We start from the raw sequence: 19,289 nt of genomic DNA on the forward strand, positions 1-19,289 counted from the left end.
TGGTATCTTTGTCATAATCGCACTCGTCTCAGCATCACCTGGTCGAGTGACGTCTGCAGGCGGTGGGATTCAGTCAGCGACTGGTGGATCAGAGCGCTGCTTGCTTTGGTCTGGTTCAGAGACTCGATCAGCTCCTTATTCTCCAGGATATTCCCTTGAGCCGTCGCCAGAGTCTACACACACACACACACACACACACAAACACACACACACACACTGTTAGTTGCGTATTTGGAGAAAAACATCCAGTAAAGCCGGGGTTTTCAAACTGATGTACAGAGACCCACAAGGGAGTGGAAACATTAAGAGAAATTCACTGTAAAATATGTAAAAATATAATGTAAAAATAAAAAGTTTACTAACTAAATTAGAGTTAAAAAAATTATATTATTATTTTTTTTAAATATTATAATTAATTATTATAAGAATAATAATATTAAAATAATAATTTTATTTAAATAAATAAGAAATATAAATATATTTAAACAAATAATTGAAATAAATAAAAATATTATTAAAATAAATGTTTATTATAATTAATTAGAAGAATAGTAAAATTAACAATTTTATTTAAATAAATAAAAATATAATAAAAATAATAATATAAGTAATTATTATAATAATTATAATATTAAAAATAATATTTTTATTTAAATGAATAAGAAATATAAAAAATATTTTAAACAAATAAATTGAAATAAAAAAATTAAATAAAATTGTATTTTAATTAGTAATAATAGTAATAGAATAGTAATAAAAATTGTATTTAAATAAATAAGAAATATAAAAAATATATTTAAATTTATAAATAAATTTAAAAAAAATTTATTTAAAAAAAAAAATTATTTATAAAATGTATTATAATTATTATAATAATAATAATAATATTAAGATAATTGTATTTAAATAAGAAATATAAAAAATATTAACAAATAAATAAATACATAATTGAAATAAATTAAAATATTAAAATAAAATTGTATTATAATTAAACAATTATAAGAATACTAATATTAAAATAATACTTTTATTTAAATAAATAAAAAATATAAAAAAAATAAAATTGAATAAAATAATAAATGAATGAAATCTGATTTAAATAAATAATAAAACATTTTATTAAAATAATAAATTAATGGAATTTGATTTAAATAAATGAATAGATTAAAATAAATAAATAATGTATCTAACAGTACTATAGTGTTTAAAAAAAAAGTAATGATTTAAACTACATATTTTCCAAATAGTATTTTAAACATAATTACAGGTGCTGGTCATATAATTAGAATATCATCAAAAGTTGATTTATTTCACTAATTCCATTCAAAAAGTGAAACTTGTATATTATATTCATTCATTACACACAGACTGATATATTTCAGATGTTTATTTCTTTTAATTTTGAAAATTAGAATATTGTGAAAAGGTTCAATATTGAAGACACCTGGTGCCACACTCTAATCAGCTAATTAACTCAAAACACCTGCAAAGGCCTTTAAATGGTCTCTCAGTCTAGTTCTGTAGGCTACACAATCATGGGGAAGACTGCTGACTTGACAGTTGTCCAAAAGACGACCATTGACACCTTGCACAAGGAGGGCAAGACACAAAAGGTCATTGCAAAAGAGGCTGGCTGTTCACAGAGCTCTGTGTCCAAGTACATTAATAGAGAGGCGAAGGGAAGGAAAAGATGTGGTGGAAAAAAGTGTACAAGCAATAGGGATAACCGCACCCTGGAGAGGATTGTGAAACAAAACCCATTAAAAAATGTGGGGGAGATTCACAAAGAGTGGACTGCAGCTGGAGTCAGTGCTTCAAGAACCACTACGCACAGACGTATGCAAGACATGGGTTTCAGCTGTCGCATTCCTTGTGTCAAGCCACTCTTGAACAACAGACAGCGTCAGAAGCGTCTCGCCTGGGCTAAAGATAAAAAGGACTGGACTTCTGCTGAGTGGTCCAAACTTATGTTCTCTGATGAAAGTAAATTTTGCATTTCCTTTGGAAATCAGGAGGAAGGAAGAGAGGAGAGGCACTCAATCCATGTTGCTTGAGGTCCAGTGTAAAGTTTCCACAGTCAGTGATGGTTTGGGGTGCCATGTCATCTGCTGGTGTTGGTCCACTGTGTTTTCTGAGGTCCAAGGTCAACGCAGTCGTATACCAGGAAGTTTTAGAGCACTTCATGCTTCCTGCTGCTGACCAACTTTATGGAGATGCAGATTTCATTTTCCAACAGGACTCGGCACCTGCATACAGTGCCAAAGCTACCAGTACCTGGTTTAAGGACCATGGTATCCCTGTTCTTAATTGGCCATCAAACTCGCCTGACCTTAACCCCATAGAAAATCTATGGGGTATTGTGAAGAGGAAGATGCGATATGCCAGACCCAACAATGCAGAAGAGCTGAAGGCCACTATTACCCCTTTCCACCAGCACGAACCGGGTGCTAGTTCAGAGCTAGTGCTAGTGCCAGTTCAGAGTTGGTTCAACTGCATTTAGCCTTCTAAGAACCGGTTTGCCTTTCCACGGGCTAGAGAGCCAGCACAGAGCCAGGATTTACGTCACAACTACGTCTCATATTTCATAGCAAAGCTAGCGCTGCAGCGCCAAACACAAACACATCAGGCTTGTTCGAGATGCATCGGCTTCCCCCAGAGCGATCGGCGCATGACATTAAAGCACCACGCGAACGATCCAAAAGCACAAGGAGTCGTATGCTTTACAAACACACCCGTGGACCTGCGGCACTCTGATGTCACCCGCCGAATCGGTCCGCGCTGCTCCGATGCACCTCGAACAAGCCGTTCCATTAACAATCGCGAATGTTTTACTACTGTTGATGCTCATGGCTTTGCGAACCTATATCCATTTGTATACAGACGGAGATTATGATCGAGCTGCTATTAGCTCGATTAGCTGCTATTTCAAAAATGGCGGTCTTAAGTTTTTTGTTGGTCATGGTAACCCCGCCCCCAGCCCCTGACGCAAGCGGTTCTTACTTCTAGCCCAGCAATGTTTTGGTGCTACTTACGAACCACTTTTCCTGGTTCGGAGCTGGTGCTTTTTGTGTCGAAAGACAAAGAACTGATTTGAAACTAGGCTCTGGCTCCGAACCAGCACTCAAACTGCCTTGGTGGAAAAGGGGTATATCAGAGCAACCTGGGCTCTCATGACACCTGAGCAGTGCTACAGACTGATCGACTCCATGCCACGCCGCATTGCTGCAGTAATTCAGGCAAAAGGAGCCCCAACTAAGTATTGAGTGCTGTACATGCTCATACTTTCATGTTCATACTTTTCAGTTGGCCAAGATTTCTAAAAATCCTTTCTTTGTATTGGTTATAAGTAATATTCTAATTTTCTGAGATACTGAATTTGGGATTTTCCTTAGTTGTCAGTTATAATCATCAAAATTAAAAGAAATAAACATTTGAAATATATCAGTCTGTGTGTAATGAATGAATATAATATACAAGTTTCACTTTTTGAATGGAATTAGTGAAATAAATCAACTTTTTTTTTTGATGATATTCTAATTATATGACCAGCACCTGTATAATATTAATTTTTCACAGTATTATCGTCTTTATACATATACATACAAAAAACTTTATACATACAAATTGCTGACTATTTTACTGTAATTTTAGGACGGGGGTCCCTCGGTCAAAGGTGATCATATCTGGGGATCCTAAAATATTGAAAAGCCCTGCAGTAAACCTCAGAATATCACGTGTAGAGGAGCATGCTGGGATTGTTGCTTCAGTACCTCCAGCAGCGACTCCTCCAGCTGAGCTAGCTGTATCTTCTTCTCCTCTTCCTGTTGCAGGAGCTTCGTTTTTTCGCTCTCCAGCTCTGGTTTCTCCTGCTGGATGGTCAACGCTAGCAGCTAAACACACACACACAATAATGATGATCTATATGGAGTCGGAGCAGTTAATTAGTGGCTTGTCATAAGTGAGTGTGTGTGTGTGTTACCTGTCCCCGTAGTCCTGCTCTCGTGGTGGTGAAGTTCACCTCAGTGATGAGAGACGCGGCGTCAGGTGGGATGAAGGGGCTGGGGTTACGGGTCGCCAGAAACAGACGGAAATCCTCATTATAGTCAATGACTTTGTCTCCGATCTGAACCACGTATCGCGGCCCTGCCACACACACACACACACACACACACACACACACACACACACACATAAAGAGCAGAATGAAGCATGTTCATAATGAAGTACTAGTATACGGCTAACTGAAAAACAGTATGCAGTAACATTTTAAATGCAGTACGTTACTGTGTTGGCACATGACCTTATTATATTATATTATATTCCAATATATTCCAGGAACTGAAATAAAACATATATATTAGATGAAAAAACTTAAACTTAAAAACAAAAATTATATATTGTAATTATATATACAAATAGTATATAAATAATGCAAAAATAACACTGATTTTGTGCATAACACAAATACACGTACTCAGCACAGTATGTAGTGCATACTGATGAAAAATGAGTAGTAGTATGAAAACAGCGTGAATGAATGCAGCCGAGATTGGTGTGGAATCCCTTCTTATAAGAGGAGGATTTGTGGGGGTGCCAAATTGAACACGACACTGTGTGTGTGTGTGTGTGTGTGTGTGTGTGTGTTGTCTCTCCTGTACGTCTGCAATGCAGTAGTCTGTACACACACTTTAATTTCCCTCTCTCTTTCTCTCCTCATCCAAGCGCTGAAAAGCTCTTCGTTTATCTGCCTCCCGCCGGTCCCTGATAGACTCAGCCATATCTGCTCCACACACACACACACACACACACATACACACGCGCACGCATACACACACACAGCAGCATATGGAGGAGGCTTCAGAGATGCCTGCGGGTCTTATTTCATACATACAGCTGGGACAGGAGGATAAACACTACAGGAGAGTTCTAACCATGTGTGATGCCACACATTTCAAGCCTCAAATAATTTTTCAGTCTTTACTGAAAGTAAACTGACAAAATCACAGCCAATCAGAATACAAAGTTTGGGGTCAGTAAGATTTTTTTTTTTAAAAAGACAAAAATAAATAAAGGTTTGGGCTTAGGATAGCCGATACCGATCAGTTAAAAAAATGCTTAATCGGGCCCGATGGCGATCCCCTTGTTTCTAGCTAACACACACTCAGTGTACTCACCCTGTGCGATGAGATCTCGCCGCAGCAGCGGGTACAGGACGGGCTCCACGCCGTCCATCTCCTGAACGATCAGAGTTTTACCAAAGCGCACAGATAACTCCAACACCGTCATGAAGTTAGTGTCCTGAGACAGAGCCAATCAGATAAAGCCAAATAAACATGTGCGATTTCAGGGGTTTTGACCAGGAATATTATAGTTAACTGAAACTAAAACTAAAACCATTAAAAAAACAAAACAGCAACATTTTTGTTACCCCCCCAAAAAAAAAAAAAAACGTTAACTGAAATAAAATAAAAAACTTAAAACTTATTTTATTTCAGCTAGTTGCCAAGGCAACATTTCTAATTTAACTCAATGTACTAAAACTGAAATTAAAATGTATATAAACTATATAAACATATTTAATAAAAACTTACAAAAATAAAAAAAAAAAAATTTTTAACTAGAATATAAATGAAAATGGAAAATATAAAAATAAAAAAAATCGTAAAATTAATAAAAATATAATAGTATTTCAATTATACTAAAATAACACTAGCTCTCACATTAAAAAAAAAAATAAAAAGTTAAAAAAATTAAATTAAATGAATTGTTATTGTTTATATATGGACAGGCCAAAATGAGTTGAGAAGGAGATGTTTGAAATTGTGTTTGAATTGAGAGTACTTTGCATTGTGGGAAACATTATTATGACATACGGCCCAGACACATGTTTTTACCTGTTGGTTTATGACCTCCAGACGATGTGCTTTCAGATGAGTTTGCAACCACTCTGTCGCACGGGAGGACGGATCGATCAAGAACGGACAAGAAGCACTCTAAAGAGGAAAAGAGGAGAGGAGGGGAGCAGAGGAGGAGGAGGAGTGGAGGGGAGGAGAGGAGGAGAGAGCAGAGGAGGAGGAGAGGAGGGGAGCAGAGGAAGAGGAGAGGACGGGAGCAGAGGAGGGGAGGAGAGTAGAGGAGGAGGAGAGGAGGGGAGGAGAGGAGGAGAGCAAAGGAGGTGAAGAGGAGGGAGGAGAGGAGGAGGAGAGGAGGAGAGGAGGAGAGCAGAGGAGGAGGAGGAATGGAGGGGAGGAGAGGAGGAGAGCAGAGGAGGGGAGGGGAGGAGAGGAGAGGAGGAGGAGGAGAGGAGGAGAGCAGAGGAGGAGGAGAGGAGGGGAGGAGAGGAGGAGGAGAGGAGGGGAGCAGAGGAGGAGGAGGAGTGGAGGGGAGGAGAGGAGGAGGAGAGGAGAGGAGCAGAGGAGGTGAAGATGAGGGGAGCAGAGGAGGAGGAGGAGTGGAGGGGAGGAGAGGATGAGAGCAGAGGAGGAGGAGAGGAGGGAGCAGAGGAGGAGAAGAGGAGGGGAGCGGAGGAGGAGTGGAGGGGAGGAGAGGATGAGATCAGAGGAGGAGGAGAGGAGGGGAGCAGAGGAGGGGAGGAGAGGAGAGGAGGAGAGCAAAGGAGGAGGAGAGGAGGGGAGCAGAGGAGGGAGAGGAGGGGAGGAGAGGAGGAGGAGAGGAGGGTAGCAGAGGAGGGGAGGAGAGTAGAGGAGGAGGAGAGGAGGGGAGGAGAGGAAGAGAGCAGAGGAGGAGGAGAGGAGGGGAGCAGAGGAGGAGGAGTGGAGGGGAGGAGGGTAGCAGAGGAGGGGAGGGGAGGAGAGTAGAGGAGGAGGAGAGGAGGGGAGGAGAGGAAGAGAGCAGAGGTGGAGGAGAGGAGGGGAGCAGAGGAGGATGAGTGGAGGGGAGGAGAGGAGGAGAGCAGAGGAGGAGGAGAGGAGGGGAGCAGAGGAGGAGGAGTGGAGGGGAGGAGAGGAGGAGAGGAGAGAGGAGGAGAGCAGAGGAGGAGGAGAGGAGGGGAGCAGAGGAGGAGGAGTGGAGGGGAGGAGAGGAGGAGAGGAGGAGGAGGAGAGCAGAGGAGGAGGAGAGGAGGGGAGCAGAGGAGGAGGAGTGGAGGGGAGGAGAGGAGGAGAGGAGAGCAGAGGAAATGAGGGGAGCAGAGCAGGAGTGGAGAGGAGAGGAGGAGGAGGGGAGGAAAAGAGGAGAGCAGAGGAGAAGAGGAGGAGGGGAGATGAGCAGAGGAGAGGAGGAGGAGAGGGGGGAGCAGAGGAGGAGGAAGGAGGAGTGAAGGAGAGGTGAAGAGAGAAGGAGAGGAGGGGAGGAAGAGAGGAGGGCAGCAGAAGAGGTGAGGAGAGGAGGAGAGGAAAGTAGAGCAGAGGAGGAAAGGAGGGGAGGAAGAGAGCAGAGGAGGTGAAGAGAGCGGAGGAGGAGGAGAGGAGGGAAGGAGAGGAGGTGAGAGGAGGAGGGGGAGGAAAGCAAAGGAGCAGAGGAGAGGAGGAGAGCAGAGGAGGTGAAGAGGAGGGGAGCAGAGGAGGGGAGGAAAGGAGAGGAGAAGAGAAGATTATATTTAATAATGACAGTATAAGGGGCCGTTCACACAGAACACGTTTTTCCATTCCACTGCGCTACTTTTCCATTATTCTTCTATGTAGACACACGTTTGACCTTTGTGCTCATGTCTTGCGTCTTTTGCCGCGTCTCACTCATGACACGGTGTGCTAAAACGCGGCGCTCAAGTTAAACTCAGTTCAACTTTTAAAAGACGTGTCGCGAGACTTGAGTTTTTCCCCAATCCACTGCCCGCATCTCGCGTTTTCCAAAGCAAAAACGTGTTCTGTGTGAAGCAGCCCTAACTCCTGTACAACCAGATCAGGAACATGTTCAGCTCATATTTCACCCCGAACCATGAGAATCAATCTGGAGGAACAATGTGTTTAACTGTCATGAAAACAAATGTCAGAATTCATCAAATCTTAAAACAGGCTTCATTTTCTTCATGCAAAATGTACTTTTTAATGTTGATTTCACAGTGAAATATGAGCCAGACGTGTTCCTGACAGGTTTCGTCAGACTCTATTTCCTGCACGTGTCATTTCACTTGTTCTCTATGGCAACATAAGGTTGGTCACCATAGAAACCAGACTCCATAAGAACACTAATTATAAACTCACACGTTTCAGAGGGTTTAATCATTTCAGATGAGGTCATACATCCTCAACAAATCCGCTACATTAGACAAACAAGGTTAGAAAATAATGTCTTAGGTAATGAGTCATTCACACCAGGGGTTTGATTTGAAGGCCTGTTCACACAGTGAAACTTTACTTGCAATCAAGTGACATTTTTTCCATTATTTAGGTCAATTTTCTGCCCAATAAGACGCATGTTCCACTTCAGGACAGGACATATATGTATATAACACTGTATAGATTAAATGTAATGCCAGATGCAGAAATATAAATATAATGTAAATGAAATATATGACACATGTTTTACTGTGCATTAAGGTTGACATGAAATCAAGATTTAACCTTTTTATGCTCTTGATGGATGTTATTGGTCATGTGAAAAAGTTTGGATTTTGTGGCGCTTTGTCTCATCTCTCCTGGTGTGAACAGGCCTGTAGGTTTAGGGTGAGTTAGCTGATAGTGTAGTATAGTTTGGGAAGTCAACACTTCTAAGTACACATATTCAATCTTACCCTTGATCTAAGTTCATTCATCTGATGTCAGCATGCGGACAGACGTGAATGAGTGAACGCTGGGCATTATGGGAACACTGATGAACAGAGAGATCTACGTGTGTGTTACCTGCAGGATGACCAGAGCGTTCTCCATCGACAGGTCGTCAGACGGCAGCCCTTCACCCTTCCAGATCAGCTGCTCACTCTCAGAACACAGGAAGTGACGCAAATCAAACTCTGCCAATCAGAGAACATGGCTGTTAAAGCCTCGGCCAATCAGAAGAGCTAAAAATGGTGTCAAACATTATCATAAAACTTTCCAAAGTCAGATGCTGTGAGTTTACTGACTGGGTGATGCATTCCTGTGTGTTTTACACATGTGACAGCACAAGTGTGATGATTTTCACTATGTTAACTCATGAAACTGTGTGTTACTNAGTAGTATAAAATTCATAGCCTGTTTTTTCAAAAAATTAACATTCAAACCAAAATAGCTGACTTCCTGTTGGTCGGAGCTAATGAATGTAAATTAGAAAATTGTCCGGCTTGATGAGAACAATATGTGTACCGAGTTTGGTGATTGTAGGAAAAACTAACCCCCCCACTTTTGTCAAAAGGTGGCGCTACTGAGCCCCTCCACCACGCCCATTTCTATGGCTTTGTCCATGTCTACTGGTTGACAATATTGATGTGTGTGTCGAGTTTCATGCAATTTGAAGCATGTTAAGAGCCTCAAAAACACTCAAGAATATTATTACAGTTTGACCTGTTGCCATGGCAACAATATTTCAAATATCAAAAATCCTGTCATAGGTCTACATCTGCTGTGTATTGACATTACACTGATGAAGTTTGAAGCAAATCAGGTAAAAATAAGAGGGTGATCTCAAAACATTTCAAAAAGTGATACACTTCCTGCTGCCAGTTGGTGGCGCTATAACTTTGACTCACAATAGTCACATCCATGTGATCAGACTCCTATAACGAACACACTCGTGAAGTTTCATAAAGATCAATATATGTATGCAGACGTTATAACACATTTCCTGTTTCCTTTTTCTCGCCATAAATTCGTTGCCTCGCCACGGCCAAACCGTTCGAGATATCAAAAATCCCCTGGCAATTTTTAATCATCAAGTGTCTTGACTTCATGCTGACCAGAGTTTGGTGGCGATCGGATTAATCGTCTAGGAGGAGTATATCAAATTCCAGAGCATGCGTTTTTCAAACAACCCTTAATAGCTGACTTCCTGTTTGGCGTGGCGTTTAACTTAGAGCACGAAAGTTGTTCGGCCCGATGAGGTCTATATGTGTACTGAGTTTCATACTAATACGTGCAAGCGTGTTTCAATATATGGACCAAATTTTCAGACTTTTTTCAAGGGGGCGCTGTCGAGCCCCCCTGCCACGCCCGGGTACCAGCCTCTCCGGCGTCCTAATGGCCGCGGATTCCAATGTGTGTGCCAATTTTCAAGAGTTTTTGAGCATGTTAAGGCCCCCAAAAAGCCCCGGAAGACGGAAAAAAAATAAAAAAAAAAAAAAAAAAAAAAATAATAATAATCCTTAGAAGAACAAGAGGGCCCTGCGCGAATTTTCGCTTGGGCCCTAAAAAAAAAAAAAAATAATAATAATCCTTAGAAGAACAAGAGGGCCCTGCGCGAATTTTCGCTTGGGCCCTAATAAATATAGCTGCGAGCAGCGATGGCGGGCCCAAGCCCGGTGGCACCGCCACCCCGGTGGCTTCAGGGCAACTGTGCACAGCGGGCAATAGGCACTTAAAACGGTTTAAACATCAAAGGACTATGTCAAATTCACTCCACATTTACTGCACTACAAGGTGCCACTATAGAGCCCCTCCTCCCTGCCCATTTTCAAAGGATTACATGTGCCAAGTTTTAACATTATTCTGATGAATTTTGAAGCAAATCAGGTAAAAATAAGAGGGTGATCTCAATGTATGCTGAAAGTGACACATTTTCTGCTTCCAGTTGGTGGCGCTATTACTTTGAATCACAATAGTCACATCCATGTGATCAGCCTTGTACAACGAAGACTAAGCCGAAGTTTCATCAAAATCAATTAATGTATGCAGAAGTTATAACACTTTGTTTCCCTTTTCTTGCCATAAATTCGTTGCCTCGCCACGGCCAAACCGTTTGAGATATCCAAAATCCGTTTGCAATTAAACAACTTCAATGTGTTAGCAACAAGTTAAAAAAAGTTTGGTGTAAATTGGATAAACCCTGTAGGAGCAGTAGTATAAAATTCATAGCCTGTTTTTTCAAAAAATTAACATTCAAACCAAAATAGCTGACTTCCTGTTGGTCGGAGCTAATGAATGTAAATTAGAAAATTGTCCGGCTTGATGAGAACAATATGTGTACCGAGTTTGGTGATTGTAGGAAAAACTAACCCCCCACTTTTGTCAAAAGGTGGCGCTACTGAGCCCCTCCACCACGCCCATTTCTATGGCTTTGTCCATGTCTACTGGTTGACAATATTGATGTGTGTGTCGAGTTTCATGCAATTTGAAGCATGTTAAGAGCCTCAAAAACACTCAAGAATATTATTACAGTTTGACCTGTTGCCATGGCAACAATATTTCAAATATCAAAAATCCTGTCATAGGTCTACATCTGCTGTGTATTGACATTACACTGATGAAGTTTGAAGCAAATCAGGTAAAAATAAGAGGGTGATCTCAAAACATTTCAAAAAGTGATACACTTCCTGCTGCCAGTTGGTGGCGCTATAACTTTGACTCACAATAGTCACATCCATGTGATCAGACTCCTATAACGAACACACTTCGTGAAGTTTCATAAAGATCAATATATGTATGCAGACGTTATAACACATTTCCTGTTTCCTTTTTCTCGCCATAAATTCGTTGCCTCGCCACGGCCAAACCGTTCGAGATATCAAAAATCCCCTGGCAATTTTTAATCATCAGTGTCTTGACTTCATGCTGACCGAGTTTGGTGGCGATCGGATTAATCGTCTAGGAGGAGTATATCAAATTCCAGAGCATGCGTTTTTCAAACAACCCTTAATAGCTGACTTCCTGTTGGCGTGGTGTTTAACTTAGAGCACGAAAGTTGTTCGGCCCGATGAGGTCTATATGTGTACTGAGTTTCATACTAATACGTGCAAGCGTGTTTAATATATGGACCAAATTTTCAGACTTTTTTCAAGGGGGCGCTGTCGAGCCCCCTGCCACGCCCGGGTACCAGCCTCTCCGGCGTCCTAATGGCCGCGGATTCCAATGTGTGTGCCAATTTTCAAGAGTTTTTGAGCATGTTAAGGCCCCCAAAAAGCCCCGGAAGACGGAAAAAAAATAAAAAAAAAAAAAAAAAAAAAAAAAATAATAATCCTTAGAAGAACAAGAGGGCCCTGCGCGAATTTTCGCTTGGGCCCTAATAATAATCCTTAGAAAAACAAGAGGGCCCTGCGCGAATTTTCGCTTGGGCCCTAATAATATTTCACAATATTACTGTTTTTACTGTATTTTTAATTAAATAAATGCAATCTTGGTGAGCAGACGAAACTTCTTTTAAAAATATAAAAAATCTTACCGATCCCAAACTTTTGAACGGTAGTGTATATATATAGGTTTGGACCTGTACACACACACATTTTATGGGGACTTTCCACAGACATGATGATTTTTATACTGTACAAATTATAATCTCTCCCCTCACCCTACCCATCACAGAAAACTTTCTCAATTTTTACCTTTTCAGAAAACATATAATATGATTTATTAGCTGTTTTCCTCATAGGGAACAAAAAATTTCCATTTTGTCCACAAAGTAGGGACTACCTGAACACAGACACACACACACACACACACACACACACACACCTGTGCGGTCCAGCGCGTGTGTTCCCCGTCCAGCTGCTGCAGGAGTTTCTCCGCTGCGCTGATGGTCTCTTGCGCTCTGCTCACCTCAGACTCCAGTTTCGCTGCTTCAGTCGTACGGCACTGAAACCTGGACACCAGAGATGAGATGTCGAACACACACAAAAACTAGTGAGCTGCCTACATCAGGGGTGTCCAAACTCGGTCACTGTCCTGCAGAGTTTAGCTCCAACCCCAGTGAAACACACCTGAATCAGCTAATCAAGGTTTTTAGGCCTACAGGATACTTCCAGGCAGGTGTGTTGAGGTAAGCTGGAGCTAAACTCTGCGGGACAGTGACCGAGTTTGGACACCCCTGGCCTAGTCAGAAAATCTAATTAGAAAATATAGCTGCGAGCAGCGATGGCGGGCCCAAGCCCGGTGGCACCGCCACCCCGGTGGCTTCAGGGCAACTGTGCACAGCGGGCAATAGGCACTTAAAACGGTTAAACATCAAAGGACTATGTCAAATTCACTCCACATTTACTGCACTACAAGGTGCCACTATAGAGCCCCTCCTCCCTGCCCATTTTCAAAGGATTACATGTGCCAAGTTTTAACATTATTCTGATGAATTTTGAAGCAAATCAGGTAAAAATAAGAGGGTGATCTCAATGTATGCTGAAAGTGACACATTTTCTGCTTCCAGTTGGTGGCGCTATTACTTTGAATCACAATAGTCACATCCATGTGATCAGCCTTGTACAACGAAGACTAAGCCGAAGTTTCATCAAAATCAATTAATGTATGCAGAAGTTATAACACTTTGTTTCCCTTTTCTTGCCATAAATTCGTTGCCTCGCCACGGCCAAACCGTTTGAGATATCCAAAATCCGTTTGCAATTAAACAACTTCAATGTGTTAGCAACAAGTTAAAAAAAGTTTGGTGTAAATTGGATAAACCCTGTAGGAGCAGTAGTATAAAATTCATAGCCTGTTTTTTCAAAAAATTAACATTCAAACCAAAATAGCTGACTTCCTGTTGGTCGGAGCTAATGAATGTAAATTAGAAAATTGTCCGGCTTGATGAGAACAATATGTGTACCGAGTTTGGTGATTGTAGGAAAAACTAACCCCCCCACTTTTGTCAAAGGTGGCGCTACTGAGCCCCTCCACCACGCCCATTTCTATGGCTTTGTCCATGTCTACTGGTTGACAATATTGATGTGTGTGTCGAGTTTCATGCAATTTGAAGCATGTTAAGAGCCTCAAAAACACTCAAGAATATTATTACAGTTTGACCTGTTGCCATGGCAACAATATTTCAAATATCAAAAATCCTGTCATAGGTCTACATCTGCTGTGTATTGACATTACACTGATGAAGTTTGAAGCAAATCAGGTAAAAATAAGAGGGTGATCTCAAAACATTTCAAAAAGTGATACACTTCCTGCTGCCAGTTGGTGGCGCTATAACTTTGACTCACAATAGTCACATCCATGTGATCAGACTCCTATAACGAACACACTCGTGAAGTTTCATAAAGATCAATATATGTATGCAGACGTTATAACACATTTCCTGTTTCCTTTTTCTCGCCATAAATTCGTTGCCTCGCCACGGCCAAACCGTTCGAGATATCAAAAATCCCCTGGCAATTTTTAATCATCAGTGTCTTGACTTCATGCTGACCGAGTTTGGTGGCGATCGGATTAATCGTCTAGGAGGAGTATATCAAATTCCAGAGCATGCGTTTTTCAAACAACCCTTAATAGCTGACTTCCTGTTGGCGTGGTGTTTAACTTAGAGCACGAAAGTTGTTCGGCCCGATGAGGTCTATATGTGTACTGAGTTTCATACTAATACGTGCAAGCGTGTTTAATATATGGACCAGATTTTCAGACTTTTTTCAAGGGGGCGCTGTCGAGCCCCCCTGCCACGCCCGGGTACCAGCCTCTCCGGCGTCCTAATGGCCGCGGATTCCAATGTGTGTGCCAATTTTCAAGAGTTTTTGAGCATGTTAAGGCCCCCAAAAAGCCCCGGAAGACGGAAAAAAAATAAAAAAAAAAAAAAAAAAAAAATAATAATAATCCTTAGAAGAACAAGAGGGCCCTGCGCGAATTTTCGCTTGGGCCCTAATTAAAAGTGGACTAATATCAAAATCTATTGGAATCAACTGTGAGTCGAGTTTCCCACGAGTCTTACTTCTCCTTCAGCTCCAGAACTTTCTCTCCCACAGAGTTCAGCTCCTTTTCCAGCCTGTTCTTGCGGTTCTCCGTCTTGCGCAGGTTTCTGGCAGAAAACAGAGACATTGTGTCAGAAACAATCCGTCTGTAAAAGTCCAGAATGCTTTGCTGATGTGTGTACTGACTCCATCAGTCCAGCGTGCTCCGTCTCCAGCGGCTGGATCCTCTCCAGCACGTGTGAGTACTGAACGTTGGCCTTCACCCAGGCGGCCAGAGGAGCGGCGGCGGCACTCGCGCGCTTGGCGTTCTGCAGCACAAGAATGACGATTAGATGATTGTTCACGGTAAAGTTTACAAAACATAATTACATTTATTTAATTTATTTATTTATTTAATTGCATTTGCATACAGTTAAATGTTTTTTGACAATATTTATTAGATTGTTAAGTTTCCATGTACAATGTGAAATGGTGTCTCTGACCTTGGGGTCAAACGACGCCTTGTTTCTGTGCAGAAGCTCCTCGACGCTCTGTCGGATCTCATGAGTGATGTTGCGCGCGTCAAACGTGACGATGTCTTCCCTCACTCCTCGCTTGGCTAGGAAACTGCGTTCATAAACACTCTATTAGCTCTTCAATTATTCAACTAATTTAACATTTTAACCAAAAGCAAATGACCTAATGTCTCCACACGCCTATTTGCAATGAAAATGCACTAAATTAAAATCATTAATTAGTCTAGATTCATTTAGCCTGAAGAGTGTGAAGGTGTAATAAGCAATATGACAGTTTAATTTCCCGGGAAGAGATAAACACCATAAATAAAGGCAGAATTCATTCTGTTATGGCCGTTAAAGGGTAATAATATAAAACATGAATAATGACAGAGCGGCTCCCACTCACATCCCCGTCTGTCTCTCTCACCTCTTCATGCTGACCCAGGACGTGTCAAATGTTCCCATGAGTCTCAGCACCCCCTCCAGGATGTCTCTGATGACGTCAGGCGGCATGCGCAGCGAGCGGATCTCGGAGAGGGACTCCGGTTTGATGTTCCCTACTGCCTGCTTTGCCTCCTCGACCAGGGGCTGAGCGCACACACACACACACACACACACACATTTTTAGAGCATCTCCGTAACACTGGACATAAGATCAGGACACGTTTATGTGATCAGGACTGTTATTATTATTAATGAAAACTAAATACAGTTGACAAACATAAGAAACGTGTTTGTTAACTGAAATTAAAATAAATATTAACATAATCTGATCAACTAAAATACACTTTCATGACGCCAAGACTAAAACAAAAATGACCACAAATTAATTTTAGTTTTAGATAAACAGCATATTAACTAAACTGAAACTAACTGTCGTAAAGCTAATGAAAACTACATTAAAAGGACAAATTGAAAATAAAATCTCAATTAAAAATGTAATATTACATACTAAAAATATTTGAAAAGTTTAAAAAAAAATAGTATAATCTCCTTGTATCAGGGCAGATATATTCAGATGATCAGGACTGGTATTATGAATAGCAAATAATGAAATGAAAAAGTCAGTTAACTGAATTAAAATTAAAATAATTATAACCTGCCTCAAATATCAATATGCCACAAGTGATAGCTAGCTCACCCTGATAAATGTATCATTGTTAAAGTTCATTTAAATTATATAAGTTATAGACTGCATTAACTTTGACAGATCTAAAATACTAAAACTAAAATAAAAGCTAAATTTAATGAAAAACAATAAAAAATAAAAGTGATATAGTCAACACTAATGAAAACTTGCGGAAGAGGATTAGGGCCAAGCAATAATAAAAAAATAAAACCATCTCGAGATTAAAGTTGTTAAATTTCGAGAAAAAAGTTGAGATAAAATGTTGAGAATAAAGTCATTAAATTACGAGAAAAACTCGTTAAATTTCGAGAAAAAACTCGAGATAAAATGTTGAGAATAAAGTCATTAAATTACGAGAAAAAACTCGTTAAATTTCGAGAAAAAACTCGAGATAAAATGTTGAGAATAAACTCATTAAATTACGAGAACAAATTCGTTAAATTACTAATTTGTTCTCATAATTTAATGAGTTTATTCTCAACATTTTATCTCGATTTTTTTCTCGTAATTTAACAACTTTTTTCTCAACCTTTTTCTTGAAATTTAACGACATTTTTTACTTAATTTAACTAATTTGTTCTCGTAATTTAATGACTTTATTCTCAACATTTTATCTCAACTTTTTTCTCGAAATTTAACGACATTTTTCTCATAATTTAACGAATTTGTTCTCGTAATTTAACAACATTTTTCTCGTAATTTAATAAGTTTATTCTCAACATTTTATCTCGACTTTTTTCTCGAAATTTAACGACATTTTTCTCATAATTTAATGAATTTGTTCTCGTAATTTAACAACATTTTTCTCGTAATTTAATAAGTTTATTCTCAACATTTTATCTCGACTTTTTTCTCGAAATTTAACGACATTTTTCTCATAATTTAATGAATTTGTTCTCATAATTTAACAACATTTATCTCATAATTTAACGAATTCGTTCTCGTAATTTAACGACTTTTTTCTCGTAATTTAATGAGTTTATTCTCAACATTTTATCTCAACCTTTTTCTTGAAATTTAACAAGTTTTTTCTAGTAATTTAACGACTTTTTTCTCATAATTTAATGACTTTTTTTCTCGTAATTTAACGAGTTTATTCTCAACATTTTATCTCGACGTTTTTCTTGAAATTTAACGAGTTTTTTCTTGTAATTTAACAACTTTAATCTTGAGATGGTTTTATTTTTTTATTATTGCTTGGCCCTAATCCTCTTCCGTAAAAACTAAATTAAAAGCACAAATTGAAAATAAAATATAAATATAATATAAATATAAATTAAAATAAAAAATATATTATTATTTATCATTAAAATATTATTAAATATTATATTAAACATTACAAATATATTCTATTATTATATAATATTATTAGAAATTTCAAAACTACAATAAGCCCAGATGTTTTTGTTGATATTATTAATTAAATTATATTTTTATGTTGTCTGTTTTCACTTTATTTTTAGTTAAAGTTTTAGTCATTTTGTTTAGTATTTTTGTCATTTTCTTAAAAAAATGTTTATATAGTTTTATTTATTATTTTTATTTTATTTCCTTTTATTTATTTTAGTACTTCATGTTAAACTAAACAAAAAACAGAAATGTTTATTTCAGTTTCAATTAAAGAAAATGTTTCAAGTGTTGTTTAACAATAATAACCCAAGCTCAGGTCAAGCAGACAGGTGTGCTCACCTGAACCTCTCTGAGCTCCTCGTCTATCTTCTTCTTCCGCTCTTCAATCTTGGAGACTTCCTGTGCCATCCTCTCTTTGATCTTCTCCATCTCCGTCTTCTGGTCGCTGGCGTTCTGAAGCGCACCACATGTTAATACCCTCGAACAGCTTCACACTACGTGTTTATACACACACGTGCCTCAAACACACACCTGCATTGACACAGTGATCTCCTGCAGGGCGGCATCCGCCTCGGCCTGTTTGGTCTTCAGTAAGCCGCTCTGTTCGGCCGCCCGCCTCTTCAACTCATCCACCAATGCCTTCGCTTCGTTCAGCTTGGCCACGCCCGCCTGCAGTCACATGGGAACCGCAAACATTAGCATACGGGCTCATTATAAAATTCGAGCTCCAGTCTCCAACACTGAAGCCGCTCACCTGTAGATGCTGTTGTTTGTGGGTCAGCTCCTTTCGTTTGGAGCTGTAGATGGACTGGTACACCTGCAGGAAGCTCAGGTATTGACTAGGCGTGGCTCCGAATTCCCGACACGACTCGTGGATCGCCAGGAAGGACCGATAGAGCTCTGAATGCACGGATGCTGAAAGACAACCAACCAGAGAGCAGTTTAACATCCACGTACAGCTATAAGAACACACGCTTTTCTTCAACTTCATACCAGATTTCTTCTTCTTCTTCTGTTTTTCTCCATTTTTCTCATCCTCTCCTTCCATCCTTGACAGAAGCATCTCTGGGATCTAAAAAAAAACCGAGTCACATGACCAAAATGAATTAATACAGATACAGATGTGGCTCAAACGACACCCCTAATACTGTTCCTCTGTTCACCTTCTTCATGCTGCTGTCGGACCAGCCCTCCATCCACTGCACGGAGCACTTCCTGTAGAGGGCGGGGTTACTCTCACAGTTAATGGTGAAGTGCTCGTTAGTGCAGTCCATGATCAAAACCACATGGAGGTTCTGCTGAACACCTGTGCAAACACACACAAACAAGTGTTATTCATATATTAGGGGTGTAACGTACGGTACGAACGAACACAGTTCGGTTCATGCAGTTAGACGACGAATACAGTCAATCCACACTCCAGTCCAGAAGGGGGCGTGTGCGGTAATGCAACACTGTTTGCTAACCACCACAACAGGAAAAAGAACAGAAGAACAGCACATACACAAATGACTTGAGCGCTTGAAAACAAAGTCCACTAGGTAGTGCGCACGCATGTTTATTTTGTACTTTTTTAACACAAGAAGCTTTTCAGTTTTGTCGCTGATTGTGA

General features: G+C 40.0%; 1 protein-coding gene across 1 annotated transcript in view; it reads right to left on the reverse strand.

Moving 5' to 3' along the window:
• Positions 1–19,289, reverse strand: part of LOC125248291 (cytoplasmic dynein 2 heavy chain 1) — a 108,080-nt gene that overhangs the window by 35,472 nt on the left and 53,319 nt on the right. Inside the window, exons 53-69 of the mRNA XM_048160010.1 lie at positions 18,841–18,983; positions 18,671–18,749; positions 18,432–18,592; positions 18,209–18,346; positions 18,017–18,130; positions 15,626–15,786; positions 15,184–15,307; positions 14,888–15,009; positions 14,722–14,808; positions 12,532–12,666; positions 9,023–9,036; positions 8,802–8,911; positions 5,895–5,993; positions 5,175–5,298; positions 3,980–4,143; positions 3,771–3,890; positions 39–173 (exon numbers count right to left, since the gene is read on the reverse strand). Coding sequence (XP_048015967.1) covers positions 39–173; positions 3,771–3,890; positions 3,980–4,143; positions 5,175–5,298; positions 5,895–5,993; positions 8,802–8,911; positions 9,023–9,036; positions 12,532–12,666; positions 14,722–14,808; positions 14,888–15,009; positions 15,184–15,307; positions 15,626–15,786; positions 18,017–18,130; positions 18,209–18,346; positions 18,432–18,592; positions 18,671–18,749; positions 18,841–18,983 — 2,030 coding nt within the window. The remainder of the gene's footprint in view (positions 1–38; positions 174–3,770; positions 3,891–3,979; positions 4,144–5,174; positions 5,299–5,894; positions 5,994–8,801; positions 8,912–9,022; positions 9,037–12,531; positions 12,667–14,721; positions 14,809–14,887; positions 15,010–15,183; positions 15,308–15,625; positions 15,787–18,016; positions 18,131–18,208; positions 18,347–18,431; positions 18,593–18,670; positions 18,750–18,840; positions 18,984–19,289) is intronic.

The sequence above is a fragment of the Megalobrama amblycephala genome, linkage group LG16 (assembly GCF_018812025.1).
Source record: "Megalobrama amblycephala isolate DHTTF-2021 linkage group LG16, ASM1881202v1, whole genome shotgun sequence".
NCBI classification, from domain to species: domain Eukaryota; kingdom Metazoa; phylum Chordata; class Actinopteri; order Cypriniformes; family Xenocyprididae; genus Megalobrama; species Megalobrama amblycephala.